Here is a 19,881-nt window from a genome sequence, read left to right as displayed (position 1 = left end):
TCCCCGCATTTAAGATTATGTAATTTTACAAGCAAATGCAATATAACGATGGTTTTCTTACGCGTCTAGAAGAAATTTGCGGACTCTGGAGGTATATTTCAGCGAGAATAGGTTATCCTTTCTCATATGCACTGACGTTAGATAGGACTGACGAGAGATCATTTCGAGCTACACAATTTGATGAACATGACACAGCGTCGAGTCTTCAATTGTCACCTTCACTTCGCTTCCTTGTTGATCTTGTTATTTTACTATATTTACGTAAGACAGTAACTTTAAGAGGTGACCGGTTGTTTGTCTCTTGTCCGGTCAGAACCCTCTCGTGATGGTCAGATGAAAGCCTTCATGTTCGATACTTGCCATAAGCTGGTCACGCATTCTCTGACAGGCTTCTTTATGGAATGCGTGATCACCGCTTCTGCGTAACCGCGAAGAGATTGTGACCGTCCAAAAGAACTTCTGCAATTTGGGTGCGACTCTTGTAATAAGCTTCGTAAGTGTTCTTAAAGTGACGAGTTGTGATTAAAGAAATATGGGGTGGGTATGAAAAACCACATTTCCGGTTAGTGGTGGGCGTAAAGGTAATCCGCTCGCAATACGCTGACCACAAGTGTGTTTAGGATTTTACTTATTATCCTATTAAAAGGAACGGGAGTTCCGGATCTCGGGAGGAGGGTAATGCCTGCATAACTTACAGAAAATTGCGGCTTGTGGTTACAGTCTGAACATATTTTCATTGTGGTCGTCTGAGAATCTCGAGTGATTTCCGCAGAGAAGCTAAATCTATATTTTAATTTCATTTTCAAGTATTGCGAGTTTCTTAGATTATTCTGAGAATTTTTTTCGTTCTAAAATCCCACGAGTTCCTGACGCGTGTTCCAGACACATATTCCTGACTTTCCAATCGTTCAAAGCACGTAGTCCTCGAAGTCTCGCTTGCACTCTGGGAGCAAGGCTACTCGTCAAGAGGAGCGGGTGAAGGTATGTTATAGAAACTGTCGCTTTCAGGCTTAACATTTGTAAAACAAAATCAGACTTTGTAGCAACATTACGTTTGGGATGCTATTCCTTCAACATGGCTGCGGAAATCAAGTTATAATTCTACTTTTCTAGGTCACAACCACACGGCGCTGTACTTCTGCTCACCCTTCCTGTATTCGTTTGCAGTAATAGTGGCGACTGAAAATTGTTAGGAAATAGCTGGAGTGGTGCTAGTTTTTTAAGGGTGGGCCAATATGTTACAACTTTCTGTTGCCCTTAACAACTCATGCTAACCTAAATTCTTCCGCTCACTATAGATGGCTGATCTATTGACAAAAACATTTGTGAGGAAACTATTTGAACACCAAAAAGTGTCGAAGAAAGTACATTGAACATTTGAAGTTTATTTTTTTTCCAAAATTGCCATAGGCAAAGCATTTCCAAAAGCAGAAGTCATACTTTAAACGCAAGAACTTTTTCACCACACTGAACTGTTTACAGTTCAAACGATAGATTCATGTTAAATTTACAAGCAAAGGCATGAACAAGATTCACTGTCAAACTATGGCATCCTAAGTCAGTGCAACTCAGGAAGTTCCAACAACAACCCTAATGCTACAAAAATCAGCTGTTAATGAGACCTGAACATAAAATTGTCAAAGCTTTCATCAATAGATACAAATAATCTACTTCCTATGGTTTCCAATATATCCAAGAAACAATCTGATGAATGAATTACTTCAATTAATTATACTACTTGAACAGTCTGCTTTTTAAGACTATAATTATGAACCATACTGTGAAACAGCTTTTTTATGGACATAACAATATTTAACAAATAATAACAGGAAAATTGTAGTAATGCCAATGTCATCAAAAGATTTTAACTGTTCACTGATGTAAAACATTCATTACTGATAAAGACAGTAAAAGTTTCACTCACACACACCACAGATAAATGGCATGTCAGACTCTATTATTGTTTGTCTCACAGTATAGTTACTTCAGATGTACAACACAAAGTTTAAAGCGTACAAAACTGATTGTCTTCATCTTGTGAAGACACCACTACAATTGAAATTATATCTACATTGTGAAACTAAGAATAATAAATCCAAATAACAGAAAAAAAATTTCCTGCACTGGTTGTGTTTGATCAAAGTAATTTTAACATCAAATAAATGAATGACAGGCCCTTTGATAAATACAATAATAATAATAACTGCTGGACAATGTGACATTCCGTTCAAATAAGATAATTATGTTGCCACTAAAGACTTTCTTCCATACATTTTTTCTACAAAAAAAAATTAATTTAAAATAGCCTTTTTTTTTAGCATACTTGAAATTATTGAAAAGTGCAATTTAATTCCAAGCATTGGCTCTTTTAAGTTTAACCACTAACTTGTACTTATTACTGCAAATATCTGCACCCTAAATATCCAAAATTAAGAAATTTTACACCATTTTCTTAATAACAGTATATGCAAATTCTTGTTAGAAGCTCTAAATTTCACTTCTTAAGAGCAAACAGTAGCAACTACCAGTTTCCTAAGAGAACTTCAACAAGCAGTTACTTTATGGATTCTCAAACACCAAACACTTTCTATACATTATCCAGCCAAGATGTGATGAGAATATGCAACCTTATCAGCTTAAGGCTGTTGCCATAGAATATCAAATTCTCCAAACAAGCTTTCAAAGAATTGTGTAAAAGTTAAAAGGGAGAATGACAAATTAATCAGATCTTGGGAGTTAAAGTTCAATCATGCAAAAATTAGAACTCGTACACTCTTACTTGCCTTAATATCACTTACAGTGAATAATCCTTGGCAGTATTCACTTTTGTGGTTTCTTTGCTTATTAAATAATTGGTGTTATTAACTTCACAGACATGTGCGCCACAATCAACAAATAAAAAAGCTATAGAAACATTCACTAAAGTCCTTGTTGATATATATTCCTTATAACAAGCAGCATTCCTGACAGGAGGTTTTCAGCTTTCTTCAGAATGTTCCTTTGCATATTATTCCATATTTTGCCACCTTAATGCAACTGCAAACATGTTTTGGTAGGTAAAAATGTTTCTTTCAACAGTTTTACTACCCAAATGTAATGCATAGAAACTTCTCTTCTATTGAGCTCATGGTGGCACATAGGCCGGGGGTAGTCTGTAGCCTGCATAGGCTGCCTTACGACTTCCACTGGATACACTGCCTCCACTGCTGCTGTAACTGTAGCTGTATGAGGTTTGCCTGAAACCACTTCCACCACCACCAGAAGCCATACTAAAACTAACAGCCCCAACTCCTGCACCCCCTCCAAAACCACTAGCACTTGCTCCACCTGCACCACCAGCTCCTCCTGCACCACCACCAGACATACTACTGCCTCCCACAACAGCTCCACCGCCACCAGCTGCACTGCCACTTCCTCCAGCACCAGCAGCTGCACTGCTACTACCACCACCTGCACCTCCAAAACCACCTCCTCCACCAGCCGCCCCACTAAATGCACTGAAACCACCACCAGCCACCGCACTACCTCCTCCTCCTCCGCCTCCTCCTCCACCTCCTCCTCCTGCACCATTTGCCACAAATCCTGCATTGCCACTGCCGCCACCACCACCAGCACCACCAGCACCACCACTTGACATTTGTTTACTAGACAGAAATGTTGGTGCTTGGTAAGCTACTGACTTTGTTTCCTCCATCAGGAGTGGAGTTCTGTCACCACTTAGGACAGGGCTGTGGGGAAACGCAGGGGGCACTGGTGGTTTTTCATTTGACAAGACAATTGGCTGCTTCAGTAGTTGTTCCTTGATCTCATATTCTTCCTGAAGAACAACTGGCTTTCGCCTGTAAATAAAAGTTGTCTTCTCTGCCCCTGTGAGTTTCTGCTTTCTGCAACATCCCATGAAAAGCAAAACACAGCACCCAATGAGAAGGAGAACAATGGCAAGTACAATGGCAGGTATGATTGCATAAGTCCACCATATTCCTCCAGGGCGGTCACCAATCGCTTCTTGATATTCTGGTTTAATAGGGCTACAAGGAGGAAGAATCTCGAAGGATCCAGATATGACTCTGTATTCTGGACCTAATGCAGTTACAAACTGTGGAGTTAGTTCTGAGCCAAACCAGAATCCATCTATAAGTTCTGTCAGTAAAGAATTTGAGCAGTCCTCATAGGGAATGAAATCAAAATAGAAGGAAAAGAGTACCCCTGGGGTGTAGCCAGCCACTCGGACACTGGTGAAGTTTACATGAAAGTAATCTGCTATCTTCTCCAACAAGATAACTCTTACTCCAACATTATCCATAAAGGTAATATTGTCATAGTCTATCAAAATGTTGAACTTGTGGTTGTAGCGTACAATGTCTTCAAGCACTCTTACTTCAAACGCATCATATGCCTTACTTCCTTCCTTGTCAGCTGCCACCATCAAAAACTCATGTAATCCAATGGAGTCAACATCAGAAGGTAAACCATAGATTTCTTGGCGGGAAGAATTGAGGAGGATCCAAGATGTTTGGAGAAGTGCATTACCATTGATTGTCTGCATTTCCAGCGTCAAATTTGGTGTGAAGAAATCTTCCTTGTCAAAGAATGTGTCACTTGGAATGAAAAATCGTAGACCCTGTCCCTGGTATACATTGAGGCGGTCAATGTGATTGTATAATTCTGGTGCAGTATCGGGTCCTGGACTTGGTTGGCAGATATCCTTAAATTCAAATGACCCAGACACAACTTGAAAGTTAGGTCTGAGCGCATCACTGAATTCTGTATTTAATTGTCCATTTTTCATAAACTTGGCTCTCCACCGTCGCAATTCTGGATTATCACACTTTTGGTTAGTCTGGACAAACTGGAAAGTTGTGTGAACAGCTGGCCATAAGCCATAGCTGCGGACACTGACATTTTTTAAGTTCACACCAAAGTAGTTGGCAAGTAACCGCACAAAATTAACTCTGCCATTGGCATCAAACCCGGCAGATCCATCTTCAATTTTGATACTAAACATGTGGTTATATAGCCTTCTGTCATCTAGAACGTTCACTTCAATTTCATCACGACCTTCCAAACCTTCTTTGTCTGTTGCTATCAGTTCAAACTTGTGCGTTCCAATTTTGTTCTTGTCAATTGGCAGCAGTTTTATTTGTTGTTTATCAAGGAGGATCCATGAAGCTGAGGGCTCCTCATCTGTCTCTGTTTTTAAGCTCAAGGCCAGATTGTATCCATCTTCTTTATCATAAAAGGTCTCTCCTGGGATGGAAAACACCAAGGCTTGCCCTTCAAACACTGACTGGCTTTTGATGGGGTTCAATACTACTGGTGGTGTGTTGCAAGAGCAAGAATTCAGACAAGTGTAAAATCCTGTAATTACATGGAACTCAGGACGAAGGGCCTTCTGAAAGTTGGAATTCAGCTTTGTGCCTGCCCAAAACCCATCTTTCACCTTTTGAAAGATTTCACCATCACAGTCATTTGAAGGAATGGTATCAAATCCAAATGTGAAAAAACCCTCAGATTCTTGCCTGAAGACCCTCACATTTTGATAGTTCCATCCATAGTATCTGGCAATTTTTTGCAACAATTGAAACATTATCACAACATCATCCTTAATTGCTGAGTAGTCTTTAATACGAATAGAGAATTTGTAGTCGTAACTGCCTGGGTCATTCTTGACTGTTATTATCACGGAGCCGTCTCCATCCTGTTTATGACTATCTGTTGCAATTAGTTCAAATCTATTTCTCTTCACTGTGCTGATACTCTTGGGCAAACAGTAAATGACTTGTTTTTCAGTGTCAAGGTAAATCCAAAAAGGTGATGGAAGACCCTTGTTCTCTGTTGTTTTTAGGCTCAGCTTTAAGTTAGGTGTATAAAAGTCCTGCTCATCAAAGAATGCTTTATGAGGTATTTGGAAGAATAGTGCTTGCCCTAGATACATTTCTTCCCTGATACGATCTCCAACAAAATTTGGTGGTCCTCCTTTGGGGGGACTGAGGTCTTCACATGGTCCAATGACAAAGTAGTAACCAGTGTCAACAATGAAATTGTTGTCGTTGAGCGCATTTACAAATTCTGGGTTTATCTCATTACTTTTCCAGAATCCACCAATAATTCTTTGTAAAAGGGTATTCTTACAGTCATCATATGGGATAGAATCAAATCTGAAATGGAAAGATGGGCCATGTTGGAATTTGAAAATGCGTACATGTCCAAGGTTTAGGTTGTAGTAATTAGCTATCGCCTCTACCAGCAACACTCTGTTTTCAGCATTTTCAATCAAGTTTTCATATGTGTGATGATCTGCATTGAGAGCAATACCAAAATCGTGATTATAACGGTTGGTGTCATCTACAACTGACAGCTTTACATTGGTAAATGCTTGCAATCCATCACTGTCGATGGCAAACAAACGAAACTCTTGTGATCCAAGAGAGCTTACATCAATGGGTTGGCCATAAATTTCTTGTTGAGAAGCATCAAAATTTATCCATGACGATGATGGTAGAGGTTTGTCGTCTTTTGTTCTTAATTCTAGGGTTAAACTGGGTGTGTAATAGTCTTCCTTATCAAAGAATGTGTCCCATGGGATCTTGTAGCGCATTCCTTGTCCCAAATAGACATTCAGCTGGCCAAGTGCTTGGTGTACAACAGGTTTAGTGTTGGGCTGCGAAGTTGGTTTACAAGGCCCAATGCCTCCATGATAGCCATACTTGATATCAAACTGTGGAAGAAGATGTTTCTGAAATTCAGGATTCAGTTTGCTTTTTCCAAAGCCATCCACAAGATTCTTTAATTCTCTACTATTACAATCCAAGGTTAACGACTCAAACTGGAAGGTGAAAAAAAGATAGCCGTGCATGTATGTATAGGATGAAACATGTAGCTTGGAGTTGTCATAGCCATAGTAATTTGCTAATTTATTTATCAACAGCAGACGAATATTCACATTGTTCATGAATTCCTCATAGTTATAGTTCAGGACAATTGTAAACTGATGATTGTACATGAGGTTGCGATTTGATACTTCTACAGTAATGTTCTGTGAAGCAATATTTCCAGCTTTATCTGCTGCCCTGATAATAAAGTGGTGTGATCCTGTGAAGTCATTACCAAAGGGCAGGCCATAAATTTCTTGTGTGCTTGAATCGAAGAATATCCATGATGAAGGTGGCAGTTTGCTTTCAAGTGATCCATTAAAATGCCTCATATCCAGTCGCAAATCTCTTGTGAATACACCTTCCCATGTATCTACAAATGTGTCCTCAGGGATTTTGTAGCGAGTCACTATCCCTAAGAAAACAGATATTGTGGGGATTGGGTTAAGAAGTTTAGGCGCTTCTGTGTCAACAGTGATTGTTGGTGTTGAAGTTATCGTAGTGCGTGTCACTGAAATAGTTGGTGGAGCTGTCATACTTGTTGGAGTAGGCATCATGTTGGTCCACGTTGGAGTTGGCATAAGATTGGGAGCTTGTCTGCGCCCCCTTTTCTGCTTAATTTTAGGTTGTCCTGTGGCAATATGCCACCCACTGACAGGTGCCTTCAAGGCTTGTTTAAATGACCCATGCTCAGAACTGGACTTTAAAAGAGATGCCACATGCATTCCTTGAAAAAAAAACAAACAAACAAACAAAAACATCAGTGTGAACAACATCAAATTATTTAGCTTAGAACATGTCTAGTATGTTCTGGATGCTACACAAGCCTGAGACCTACCTTAACCTTTTAAACCCTAAGAGTGACTAGTATCCAACTTCCTCTTACTATATCACCCCTAAATTAAACATTAAGGTAACGAGACTAAAGGAAATGATCACCAACTGAAAAAAGCTCTCCATTGTTAAACAAAGTCTCCTTGTCAGCATCTTAGGAAATGTGTAGAGAACAGTGTGGAGAATATGCATACTGATGTTAGGATGTAAAGGGTTATATCCTTGTTCACTCTCAAGAACTAAGTGTCAATTTTTCACAGTCTGCCAGGCATTTCTCGTAATATCAGCACTGAGGATTAACTCCTAGCTCAAAGAATGTAATATGGCTGATATTACTTTCTCTTGTCAACACAATTCTGATTTACATTGTTTTGATACCATGAGGAGAAATTCCTTTTTAGTCACTCGTGGGAATGATAGTGTTAATGATCCTTCTGACTACATACCTGACAGGTCAATTCCACAGCCAATTTTCCAAGAGATCACCACACCTGGCTGCTTGGAATCTGCCACATTTCCTGGCCCTGCTGTAACCGTCATGATGTCTTTCAAGCCGAATGCTGTGCTGTATCCCTTGCCAACTGCCATGTGAAGCTCCATTGTGCCTACATCAGCAAAGTCAGACAATTTTCTCATGAGATTTATTCTGTCCTCTCCATACAGTTTATCAATATGAAGATCAAACTGCACAGTAGCAACTGCTACAGGTATTCCATTGGTGCATTTGGGTTCGGCAAAGGATGGTATCTTTGTCTCGTTTGATAGGATGAACTTGTTCTCCAAGACTGTATGCAAATCTTGAACAGTGATTGAGAGTTCAGCTTTCCAGTCCCCATGCCTTGTCTGGATTTCAACTTGAACTGTACCTTTGTCACGCCATAATGGTACACCAAGAAGTTTGTTACTGGCTTCATCAAATGACAGCCATTTGGGTAGAACTGTTTTACCTTTTTCTAAGGCCTACAGAAAACAGTAACAAATATCTATAATGAGAAAAATTTGACAAAGGCCTTGCCATGTTTTGCAGTTGGCTGCCATTTTACAACATGCCAATATTACTGAAAAGAGTTTAGATGAAGTTTGAGTGCTACTAAAGAATGAAGAGCCTCCTTAAAATAATATTTGCATATAATTTACACTTATTTCACACAAATTTGTTGTGATTTAAAGATGATTAATGAAACTGAACACCCAGGATAGAGAAAAGAAACAATTTACAACCATTACAGTAGCTGAAGGTTTCACTGATATCATGTACTGAAGTTTTGCGACATAACCTGCTTCTCATATTTACATTAACTTTATCTTCAACTGTCATGACAATTTATTGATAATCCTGCTTGATGAAAAAAAAAATTAAATTTTTTCATAACCCTACTAGGTTTTTATGCTTGAAAAGTAAGAATAAAACTAGTGCAGACTCCTGGTGTTTCCCAGTTTTGAAAACAATTTAGTGAAGACTTTAAGATTAACCCCTTAACTCCCATGAGTGACCAAGACAGAATTTCTCTTTAGAATACCAGTATAATATTAAGCAGACATGTGAGGAGAATACAGGAAAACATAAGTTAGGGGATTACTATTTGATCTAATACTATATCCTCAGAACTTAAACATTATCAGAAATGTATAATGGACTGTAAGGAGAATTACAAATGAGATCTTGAGAGTGAAAGTGTTAAGTCCAGCAATGTGTGTACAATCTCACATTCAGAGCTTATATTTTACTTAACCCTTTACCTTCCAGAAGTGATTATCATCTAACTTCTCCCTATAATATCCATGCCATATTCAGCAAATAGTTGATAAGAATACTTATGCTTATCAGGTAGAAGTTGTTACCTTGATCTAACCCCAAATTCATGTAACTAATTGACAAGGAAATGTGTAGCAGCTAGAGGGGAGAATTAACAATCTGATCTCGGGAGTTTAAGAGTTAAACTCAAAGAGCAGGTATATTTGATGTTGTAATACTTTGTTCAATGCTGCTACAAGTTCTTGGATTATGTGATATCCAATTCACTGTTGATCTGCTTCAACATACCTTATATTGCTGTTGGCTGCCATCCCAGGGGGGTAAATTATACTCAAAAGGTCTTCCAACAACAGCTATGGCATTTGGCAGCCTCCTGTATTGCCCTTCCAGCAGTTCTTTACCACATATTAGTGTTATGCAGAGGCAAAAAATGTATACTCTGAAGTTCATTTTTCTGGTGAAAAATCTTTAAACAACTCTTGACTTGGTCTCCTAAAGTTTGAAATTTATCTGCACATTGATGTATCTGTGAAAAAATAAATCACATTACTTTACTTTTTATAATTCAACCTTTTTATGATAATTAAGTTAGCTTATGGATAAAGGACTTGATCCTTTCACAAGGATTTTATAAACAATAGGATTGATGCATGCAATATTTGATTCATCTCAAAATAGACCTCAACTAGGACGAGAAAGGTGTGATGGTTAAATTAGTGTAAAAGGTTTTAAGTGAGTGTACATGCCATTGCCTCAAAAACTTCTGTGGGTCAAGCTGCCCACACTTTGGTTAATTGCGCCATACATAATGATATCTTCTTTGAGAGGACAAGTAAATGATCCCACGAGAAAAAAATGAGAGATATGCTTAGTATAATAGACTTATTGAAACATATTCAGCCAATTTAAGACTGCATTTTAACCCTATTGTCAAACCCAGCCCAAAACAACAATGTCTTTTGTTTGAGAAGTGATCACAGACTTAAACAAGTTGATCCATGAAAAGAAATGGTAGACTTATTAACACTTGTTTTTTGAAATAGATAATATTTCTCTCACATCCATAGCAAAGAGGCAACAATCATGCAGCAGGAATTTGGAAAGTTTTTTAGTAGCTGCCCCTGATTTCATATTATTTCAACAAACCCCTGAGTATCAAAGATTACCACAGAAATTCTGATCATACATAATAAGGTAAAGGATTTCATTTAGGTTATTTGAAGACAAAAAAACCACAACGTATCACCTATCTGCGAGGAACTAAACATTTATAGCTTTAAAAGAATTTGTAAGTCAACAATAGCAACAAGGTTAAATTGTATTCTACATGAGAGCCATAGTAATAAAGGGGAATGCTTCTCCTGGTTTGTGAAAAGATGCTCACACAAATCAGAGAGAATGACTGTGATATATGAATGCCATGTATTTCATTACTGCCAAGATCACCCTTGTCTTCATATAAATTAGAAAGGTTAAAAATCAAATTATCCATTGCAAAACGGTTTACCTCCTTAGAGAGTGAAAACCCCCAAACTGCAGTTAAAGTAAGTCATTTTTAACCGTATCTTAGAATCCATGTTTTAAATCCATGCTTTTTTTGTGGTGAGAAACTCTGGTAGTTCCACAGTCATGAAATTACATGCACAGTTTGCATCAATCATTAATTTTTCATAACCAGAAATATGTTATTACTTGCTGAAAAATTTTAACATTTTTTTGAAATAGTTAAATTTGACTCAAGCTCAAAGTTAATTAACTGAATTAAGTACAAAGTCCTGAGGCAATAAAACTTGGCGATATTTTCATATAATGATATGACAAAAGGATAATGTGTGTTCAAATAATCCCACATTAAATGCTAAGTCCACAAAAAACTTAAGCCTATGAAATCAATTTTCTTAATTAAATTTAAAAGAGCGCCTCTTTAATCATTAATACTAACAATTAAACCAGCAAGTTCAAAACTTTAATTTTAATACGCAAGTCAATTTCAAATTACTTCATCGACTTCATCACACGATATAAAACTTCATTAGGACATTGAAAGAGTTTGGTGTTAAATGAATAACAATATCTACATTCAATTTGCCTCTAGTTCGCCTTGATTTCCTCGTTGACTGTCGCTTGTGCCTAAAATATCTGATTTTGAATATTTGATCAAAATGCTGAGATAACCGAAATGAAACCAAGCCGCTTAAAAATCTGTCCAACGCTGTTCAAAGTTTTTATGTCTTCCCAAATAAAATGCGAGTGACATTTCTTCAAGATATTTCCTCTATAAATACTAAAAGATCATTTTTTATTGTGCTTGGAATAATTCTTTCGTACGAAAATGTTCTCGATGCCATCCTCATTAGAAGCTAATTAACACCATTTTGTAATCTCGTTTCATATCGATCAACAATCTCCGAACGCGTTTAACACGGCAATGACCTTCTCAAGTCAGTTTGCCCTGGTGTTTTTTTAAATATTCTAATTTATACTCACCATCCATTTAAAATTCACAGTCATCGGGTTCGAAGATCGAAATACAAATTTAACCTTCTGGAATAATCCAATGATATAGTGAAAGCTTTACGCCAATTGCAATCCACAGAGTAAAATTAATTGCGTGACTTTTCCTTTCGCTTAAAACGTCAAACCGTCAAGTACTAAACAGCGAGCAAATTCTGTGAGAGCCGTAAACACATTCAAAATCGATCTTATCAGTCAACGAGACGAAACAATGGCTAAATATGATGTGTTGGCCAGTCTGTTTTCCCCATATTGTTCCTTCTAGCATTTTGGCCACAATTTTCGACAGATTTCTTGATCAATGCCACGATTTAACAATTCTTCACTAATAATACAGTCAACTCCCTGCTGTCGACGAAAACTCACGCCCTCTTGCTTGTTGAAGGATAGCATGACAAGCAAAACACGGTGTTTTGTAAAGTTCAAGAATTACCTTTAGAAGAAGTCATGTCATCTCCTCAAAACCGCGATAAAACTTTTTAATCCCCAAGGTTTCAGAAGTCCGGCAGAGGAAAAGTCTGTGAATTTTTTCAAGCTCTTTTTCGATATTGACTGGTCTCTTAAAACGAAATTTGAAGCGCAAATGTAAACACTTCCAATATACACCGGCAGAATAATAATTTTAATTTGTAAAAGTTCATTTATATTCAAGTAATCTTTTTTGCATAATTTTGATGATAAATGACAACAAAGCGGACGCGCAAATGAGAAATTTGAGCAGAGAATTTTAATCAGCTCTTGACAAAATTCGAGCGTGTTCTGGAGCAAAAACAAAAATTAATATCTCTGAGGAAAAGAACCATAGGTAACCGTGAAATTATTCAACGTATCAATGTTTTTCAAGTGTATCAAAACGTCGTTGACAAGTAATTTCGAGCATTCAAAGGCAAGGTGAGCAGCTTCCATCCAATCCTCTACCAGTGATATCTTTGATGCATCACCACTATAGAGCATTCACTTACTTCAAGAATTACCTCTATTATCAATACTAAAGCTCACACTAGGCATATATTTTCTGCTTCTTTGCTGCAAAAGCATCAGAATTTTAGAGGAACGACTTCCCGCTAAATTTCCAAAACGTTTTATAAAGTTAGCGCACAAAAATTTTGCAAAGAGGACAAAATTTGCTCATTTGCGGTCTCCATAATTTCGCTTTCTGTTCTCTCAGAGCAAATCTCTGAGACGCAATCGGTGCGTCTTAAAAACTCATATCCATTGGCACTTTTGAAAGATTTACCTTACTAATAAAAGCGGTAAAAGACAAATCCAATCACAGTCAAGGACTCGCTATCGTTATGCAGCCGTCGAACAAATAAAACATAGGGTTGACTTCTTGATCTTGGCAAAATCTCACCTTACTTTCGACCCACAGTCTTCGTTGACAAAGTCAAACAGAATGAACTTCCGCACTTAAACAAGTTCTGTACTTTAAGACCTCCTAACAAGATCCTCCAGATTGTGTAATAATTGACTTTTGTACTGAAACTACCTCGAAAGCACCAAAGGTGTGTTTATCGTGAGGCGACGCGTTTCCGATCTTCACTAAACAGCTGGCGTTGATTGACACATTCTTGACATCGTGATACACCGCCGACCAATCAGCGCATGGAATTTCGTATAACAAAACTCTGCGGTGGACTGCTTCACTGATCACATTGACCGAACTTGTATTTGATTAGCATTAAGGTTGCTAAAAATATTATAGATGCTTCTCTAATTACTGCCCATACATTGACCTGTAAACGAAACTTTTCAATAACAACGCCTTTCTAGCGCGTTTAGCCTCAGGGCTGATTCCTCGGTACGGCTCAGACAAGCAGAAAGTTTTCCGTTGTTTTACCGGAAGAGTGAGGGAATTTTTGCGGTGAGCCCTCACACCGCAAGGAAAATATTGCAGAGATAATGGATTTGTTTGCAAACTTATTTAATACCTTTTAGTAGAAATAGTGGGCGAGAAAATGTTTCTCTGTGTCATTGGCATCTCTGTGGTTGTTCACAACACGTCTTCAGAATTGTTTCACAAAGGTTTGCACGTTAAAAACTATTGTTAAATAAAAAAATTATCATCATTACCATTTAATTTTTAATTTCAAAATATCAGCGAAACGCTCTATTTCTGACGTTAGGGGGCAATCCTATTGCAAAACTTTCAATTTTAGCAAAAATATGTCAGTTTTATCGCTACAGGAGGAATACTGCTGACGCATACAAAATTTATAGCTTGATTAAAACAAAATCTGTTACAATTTTTGCTTCAAAGACAACTTGATGATACCCATGTTAAACGCATTAGCAGCATTTACGATCTATATTGGTGTCACAGCAAATCTTTGCAGAAGGGTTCTCGTAGGTTATTTCTTACCAGTTTAAAAAAAATAGAAATTGAAGATTTCGCTGACAGATAAAGATTTCATATCCAATGCGAACGTGCTGAGTTCCTGTTGGGAAAGCTATGAATCTGTTAATTTGTGAACATTACAAGTGACGAGTTGCGTATTCTCTCTCAGCAATTCTTAAATAAAACGGATTATCCGAGGAAGTATGGAACCAATACGAAATTTTCCACACGCGAAGATTTGCCTAGAAAACGGACAATAGTTTGATCACGCTATCTTTCATAACGATCTTGCAAAAATAACGGATGAAGGCAACGCTTTCCGTCCTGCTACTGATGAATATCAACTGAGGTACTGATTAAGTGTACATTTAATTGAAGTATTTCTTTCCTTCGTTTTTGTTTTCGAGTCTTTCTGGCAGAAGACGCAACATCTTAAACCAAAGAGCAATATTGGTGTTGTTTGAGGCAACCTCAGAATTTTTCGCTGATATTGGAGAGCAGAGAAATTTCTTAGCTCATTTGAAGATAAGTAAGAGATTCAAAAAGTTTGGAGGAATTTCCCCTAAGTTTCTTGCTCCGTGGGAATATTTTCTTTGCAGAGAGTTTTCTACCAAGCCGAACACAGGTCGTCCATCCTTCGACAAAGAGCTTAAAAAAACCTCTAATACAGTGACACTTCTGTTCGTGTCTGGCATTTTGGAGTCAAAATTATAGCTTATTAATCTTTAATATCTTTAAAAGTGGTTCCAAAGTTGTTTCGTTTAAAGTTAGTTTCCTTGATTACGGCAGTTTGTGGAAGTTTCCGCCTTCATTCTTTAGCATTTCGCACGAGGCAGTTATGAGCAGACACCTCTTTCACATACGATTCTATTCAATTTTAGAATAAAATCAATTCGATAAAATTGCGAATGGACCAATATCTTTAAGACAATGGCGTGGGTATGTCGGTCTCGTTACCCGTGGCAGTTGTGTTTACAAAACTTAATTGAAGGGCGTACGTGATCTCTCAGAGTTTTTCATCTAAAGGGGCTCGAGTGACTCTTAGTATTCATAAGTAGTGTGCCTGCCTTCTCTTGATCAATTATAGTACTAAGCAGTGCTACAAATATCTTCCAGGGGCCAGTCGATTACCGATGAAACCAGTACTAGTTGCGTGTGATGAATTCATGTAACTGATTATGTAAGATTATTATCAAAAGCTAAACTAACGGGCACAATTCCAACTGCAAGACAATCAGTATTGATCAACTACTTACTTTTTCAATTCACCGAGTTCCCCTTCAGGCGTGTTCCGAGGCTAACCGCTTTATGAAAGACACCGCTAAGAACGTTTCTTTTTCGGCCGATAACAACCCGTTTCTTCAGACAACAAAATGATACATCCGCTTATGAAGCTCAGAGGCCTTCATGACGTCGCGATGTCAACTCCGAGTCGCGTGGATGCAAACTTGACCGACCGTTGACAGAGAAAGGAAAGTTATGCTTCGGGGAATTTAAAGCCAGTATTATCAGTTCTTTCTGTTTCGCTGATTTTCCTTTTTGGGCAATAGTTTCTTGTAGTTACAGGCTTGATTCTACGATAGAGAGTCGAATTTTTTGCTCTCGTTATGTTCAAGAACCAAATTTTTTGATGTTGCAGTAGAGTTTCGTGAGATAAAAAAGTTTTTTGAAGTCGTGGATATCGACAACAGCGGAAGTCGATGAACCACAGAGAAAAGCACTAAAAAATACTTAAAAGTAACAGACGTGACGTCTTGAACAGCGGATCAACCGGGTTCAAACACTAATAAAATAGGTTTTACGTTCCAGCAGCACTTTCCTCGAGAGTGATGTCATATTTGGCACCTGTCCAGTTTATTCTAGACGTACTGTCGTCCATCAGCAAGATAGGCAGAGCAGTAAGGGAGCAGTTCTAGGGGGAGGATCTAAGAGCTCCTCACCTATTTCGTGTTATCTTTTTGGTTTGTTTTGTTTTTGTTTTTTTACTATTCGTCTGACACCAAAATTCTCGCCACGACTACGAAGATCGTATGTAAGAGCTTAACTTGCAGATTTTTTCGTTTGTGTAGGCGAAAAGGAAGCAGTAAAATAGGAAAGTAGGGGGGGAGGGGGGATAGGGGGTGAGGGGGGAAGGGGTCGGAGTGAGAGCGGGCCGGTCAAGAGATAATTTTGCATCCGGTCCCCCTTTAAAAAAATTCCTGGTTCCGCCTCTACAAAAGACAGCCACTAACTGCTCAATCTTTAAGATCAACTTTATTGAGAGCCACGAGTCGGATTTGAGTTAAAAAGAAAACAATTTGAGTTGACTACAGCACTCAGCTTTTTTTAAATTTATGTCTACGTACAATCAATCATCAACGTAATCGGTTTTTTTTTAGACTGATTCTAGCTTCCTGGGGAAGACATCGTTGCTTCTTGGTTGACAAGCTGGATTTATGGATTTATATATGTGGGGGGAGGGGGGGGAGGGGGGGAGAACGCCGGAGAGGGGAAACTCAGGAACTATTCATATCAGCTCATTTTCGCTTTTTTACACGGTGTAGACATGGAAAAGCTGATTATGAAGATGTGAGTAACTTTTCCCGCGTGCAAGACTGCTTGCTTTGAGATACAAACTGTTCGCACTTTGCAAGTTCTTCGATTCGTCTTTCAACTTGGACGGTTGTAGACAAGTTTTGAAAGCTCATTGTCTCAAAACTGCTTTTGATGTCTTAAATGCGCTGCTAGTATCTTCGAGATTGTGATTTCAAAAAAAAGCATTTTGTTAACGTAGACGATGAACACTCCTCTTCAGCTTAATATTCTCTGATTTAAGGGCGAAAATTTAAATTTCGTATGCACACAGGTAAAAGTCGTGATTTCTTTTCCGATTTTCTAAGAGTACTTTGACTGCAATTACGGAGTATCCACAATTTTAAGTTCTGTTTTTGTTTTTCCTTTTTTTTTTTTAGACAGAACGCTGGCAGACAAGAGAAGGTTATGAAAAAGGTCGATAACACATTATATATAATTATATATTATAAAAAATGAAATTAAAATGAGTTATCATTATCATTATTACAGGATCTTAATTAAACGAAGAGTTGTACATACCTGGTGTTGACTTGTCTCAAGTAAATAAACCATCCGTGTATGTGATTGAAGTGTTCCAGTCTTTGTTTTAAATACGAAATTTCAGAAATGTAATGTGACCTAATACATAACAGATTTTGATCGATAGGAATTAAAATCCACCATCTTTCTTATTCTATATACAAAACATGACGGTATCGACATTGCTGATCCTAGTGGTAAGCAGGACGTGTGTCATATAAGAACTCCGTAGTTGGCCTTGCTCACCATAGAGTCTCTGTGGCTGAATGGTAGAGCATCGGAGAAAGTCTGATTTGCGATTCCCCGTGGGGACACAGTATGTTTTCATTGTCCCACGCTCGCGACAAAACGAAAAAAACATCTTGCCAGCTGGTGACGCACCCCTAACTTCTCACATGTCTCAGAATGTAAATCACGGGTGATGAGACGGTATGGAAAGAAAAAGAAAGCCTTATTCGATCATACGATCGCATGGGAAAGTGAATTTGATGTTCTTGTTACACCTATTTTGAAGTCTTCTGTGATCTTGTAAAACACGCTGTAAAACGGAGTCTATTGGTTTCGCATGATAAATAAACTGAAGTGATTCCAGAAAAATTAAAATAGAACTTGCCTTGACGCGGAAATGTTTTAAGATTGTTCCAGTCCAAATGTTTTCCAGATACTTTCTCTCCAGGGTTTATCTTTTTCATCCTACTGTTACACTTTTTTCGTAATCTCCACTTGTTCTATATGGAGTGATTTCGCCAACATTTCCAAAACTGTGCACCATGCTGGATAGAGTGAAAAATACAAGTTCTCCTCTTGATGACGTCAGTCGTGTGTCTATGCTTTGATAGATTATAGGCAGCGACCAATCACAAATAGAGTAGTATCAAGTGCTCAATAAAAATATTTTATTTCGTCTTATAGTGGAAATACGAAAACTGCTCACTGAATAAATTTTCGAGATTAAAGGGAAGCGTTCTTGAACTGTTGTGGCTAAAATTCTGGACAGAGATATCTTCTCTCCAATGAATTGGCAGACCATGATTAAGCGTAGCTTAACTGTAGAAACACAGAGCTCCTTGATCTTTTTATCCTCCTAAAGAGGATTTGTTCAAATTGACTTTGAGTAATAAAATTTTAACTTCCGTTGAGGAAGTCTTTCATAATTCCGGTTGTTATGGAAAAATCCGCTTTCAAAGTTGTTAAATGCAATCACATATGTCCAGAAATCTAAAACTGATCAATCTTCAGTGGATAAGAATTTTAAATCTTACAAATGGAATCGAAAAAAAGACTTAAATACGTGGGCGTATCGATCGTATTCCTTCAGATAACGTAATCATTAATCTGAAGCAGATGGAAATCACAATTCCACAAGAATCAAGCAAAAATATTTTCTTCACACTTAAAAAAAATTCAGCCGACCGAAGGCTGTTTACCTGCATATTATGCGTCGAACCACAGTCGTTCCGCCGGAGTAGTAGAGAGCTCGCAAAACTTTGTAGTAAGAAATCTCTTATCTTACTACCATTGTAAAAATTTCTCTCCTCCAGTGAAAATTTTTCATACTTTTTATAAAGTGTTTTTGCTAAGATGTGGCTTTAAGACCTGCTGTCTCAATAAGCTAAGGCCTATTCAATTTAGGACGCCATACTCGCTCATGGTTTCACTTCGGATACCATGGCAACTGGAAACGAGAGACAACTAACGAAGAATATCGCTATTGATATGAACGTGACGTGAACAACGACAGTAAACTTAGGATTTTTTAATCGAAATTAAGAATATCAATGTAAAATTCAGATACAGCTGAAATTTAGTTAAACTCAGTTTATTAAGTTAAGCCTACATTCAAAGTAATCTTTATCTGTTTTTCGTTTGAGAAGAAGAGATTGTGGCAGATCGAAGCCATGAAAATTCGTTAGATGCACTTGGCCCTTGCTTTTTGGGGACCAAAAAGATTGAAAAGCCAGGCTAAATATACAGTTGATTTTTATTTGGAAATAATATAAAGCTGTAACCTTGGGAAACAAATCACTGAAACAACTGTCAGTATCTGAGCAACTGCGCGCCTACCCTCCCCTCCCCTAACCCAGCAACAGTCAAACGACGGGATCTATGTTGGTTTAGGGGAGGGGTAGGTGTGCAGTTCTCAGACTCTTCCGTTGATCCAAATTTTCGCGCGTCAAAATTTTTACTGACTATTTATTCCTGAATGACGCAGGGGAAGTGGAAATTTTAACTTAAAAGTGCGTAACTTTTGAAAAGGGAAGTACATTGGGGAGATTTTTCCTCTCCGCCTGCGTAATTGCACGTCATGCCATGTTATCGATAGTACAACTTACTTAGTCCACCTCCAGAGTTTCCCCTCGTCTCGTTCCCCCCCCTCCTCTCTCTCTGTCTCTCTGTCTTTCGCCCCAGCGGGGAACCCAGTGTAGCGACGTTTTATTTACTAGAATAAATGAAAAAACCTATGAATTCTGAGT

The 19,881-nt window shown here is 38.0% G+C and overlaps 1 protein-coding gene across 4 annotated transcripts; it reads right to left on the bottom strand.

Annotated features, from left to right (window-relative positions):
- Window positions 1-1,365: 1,365 nt before the first annotated feature.
- On the bottom strand, window positions 1,366-16,077 carry LOC131773853 (uncharacterized). Of its 4 annotated transcripts, none has more exons than XM_059089812.2 (4): window positions 15,571-16,077; window positions 9,751-9,988; window positions 8,153-8,666; window positions 1,366-7,599 (listed from the first exon to the last, which is right to left on the bottom strand). In XM_059089812.2, exons 2-4 carry the CDS (start codon window positions 9,910-9,912, stop codon window positions 3,125-3,127), a joined length of 5,151 nt encoding a protein of 1,716 aa, XP_058945795.2. In that variant the 5' UTR covers window positions 9,913-9,988; window positions 15,571-16,077; the 3' UTR covers window positions 1,366-3,124. The 4 variants fall into 4 exon arrangements, with proteins under 4 accessions (XP_058945795.2, XP_058945794.2, XP_058945796.2 ...); XM_059089811.2 differs by lacking the exon at window positions 15,571-16,077 and adding an exon at window positions 13,331-13,509; XM_059089813.2 differs by lacking the exon at window positions 15,571-16,077 and adding an exon at window positions 13,214-13,232.
- Window positions 16,078-19,881: the final 3,804 nt, after the last annotated feature.

The sequence above is a fragment of the Pocillopora verrucosa genome, chromosome 14 (assembly GCF_036669915.1).
Source record: "Pocillopora verrucosa isolate sample1 chromosome 14, ASM3666991v2, whole genome shotgun sequence".
Lineage (NCBI taxonomy): Eukaryota > Metazoa > Cnidaria > Anthozoa > Scleractinia > Pocilloporidae > Pocillopora > Pocillopora verrucosa.
Note: the sequence above shows the minus strand (reverse complement) of the source record. Positions and strands in the feature narration are given on the sequence as shown.

Bases quoted from the DNA above. Each gene is read 5' to 3' on its own strand.
- LOC131773853 (XM_059089812.2), bottom strand. From the start codon at position 9,912: ATGAACTTCAGAGTATACATTTTTTGCCTCTGCATAACACTAATATGT. The intron at 8,667-9,750 runs GTATGTTGAAGC...TGTTTTCTGTAG, and splicing joins GCAGCCAACAGCAATATAAG to GCCTTAGAAAAAGGTAAAAC. The intron at 7,600-8,152 runs GTATGTAGTCAG...TTTTTTTTCAAG, and splicing joins CTGTGGAATTGACCTGTCAG to GAATGCATGTGGCATCTCTT.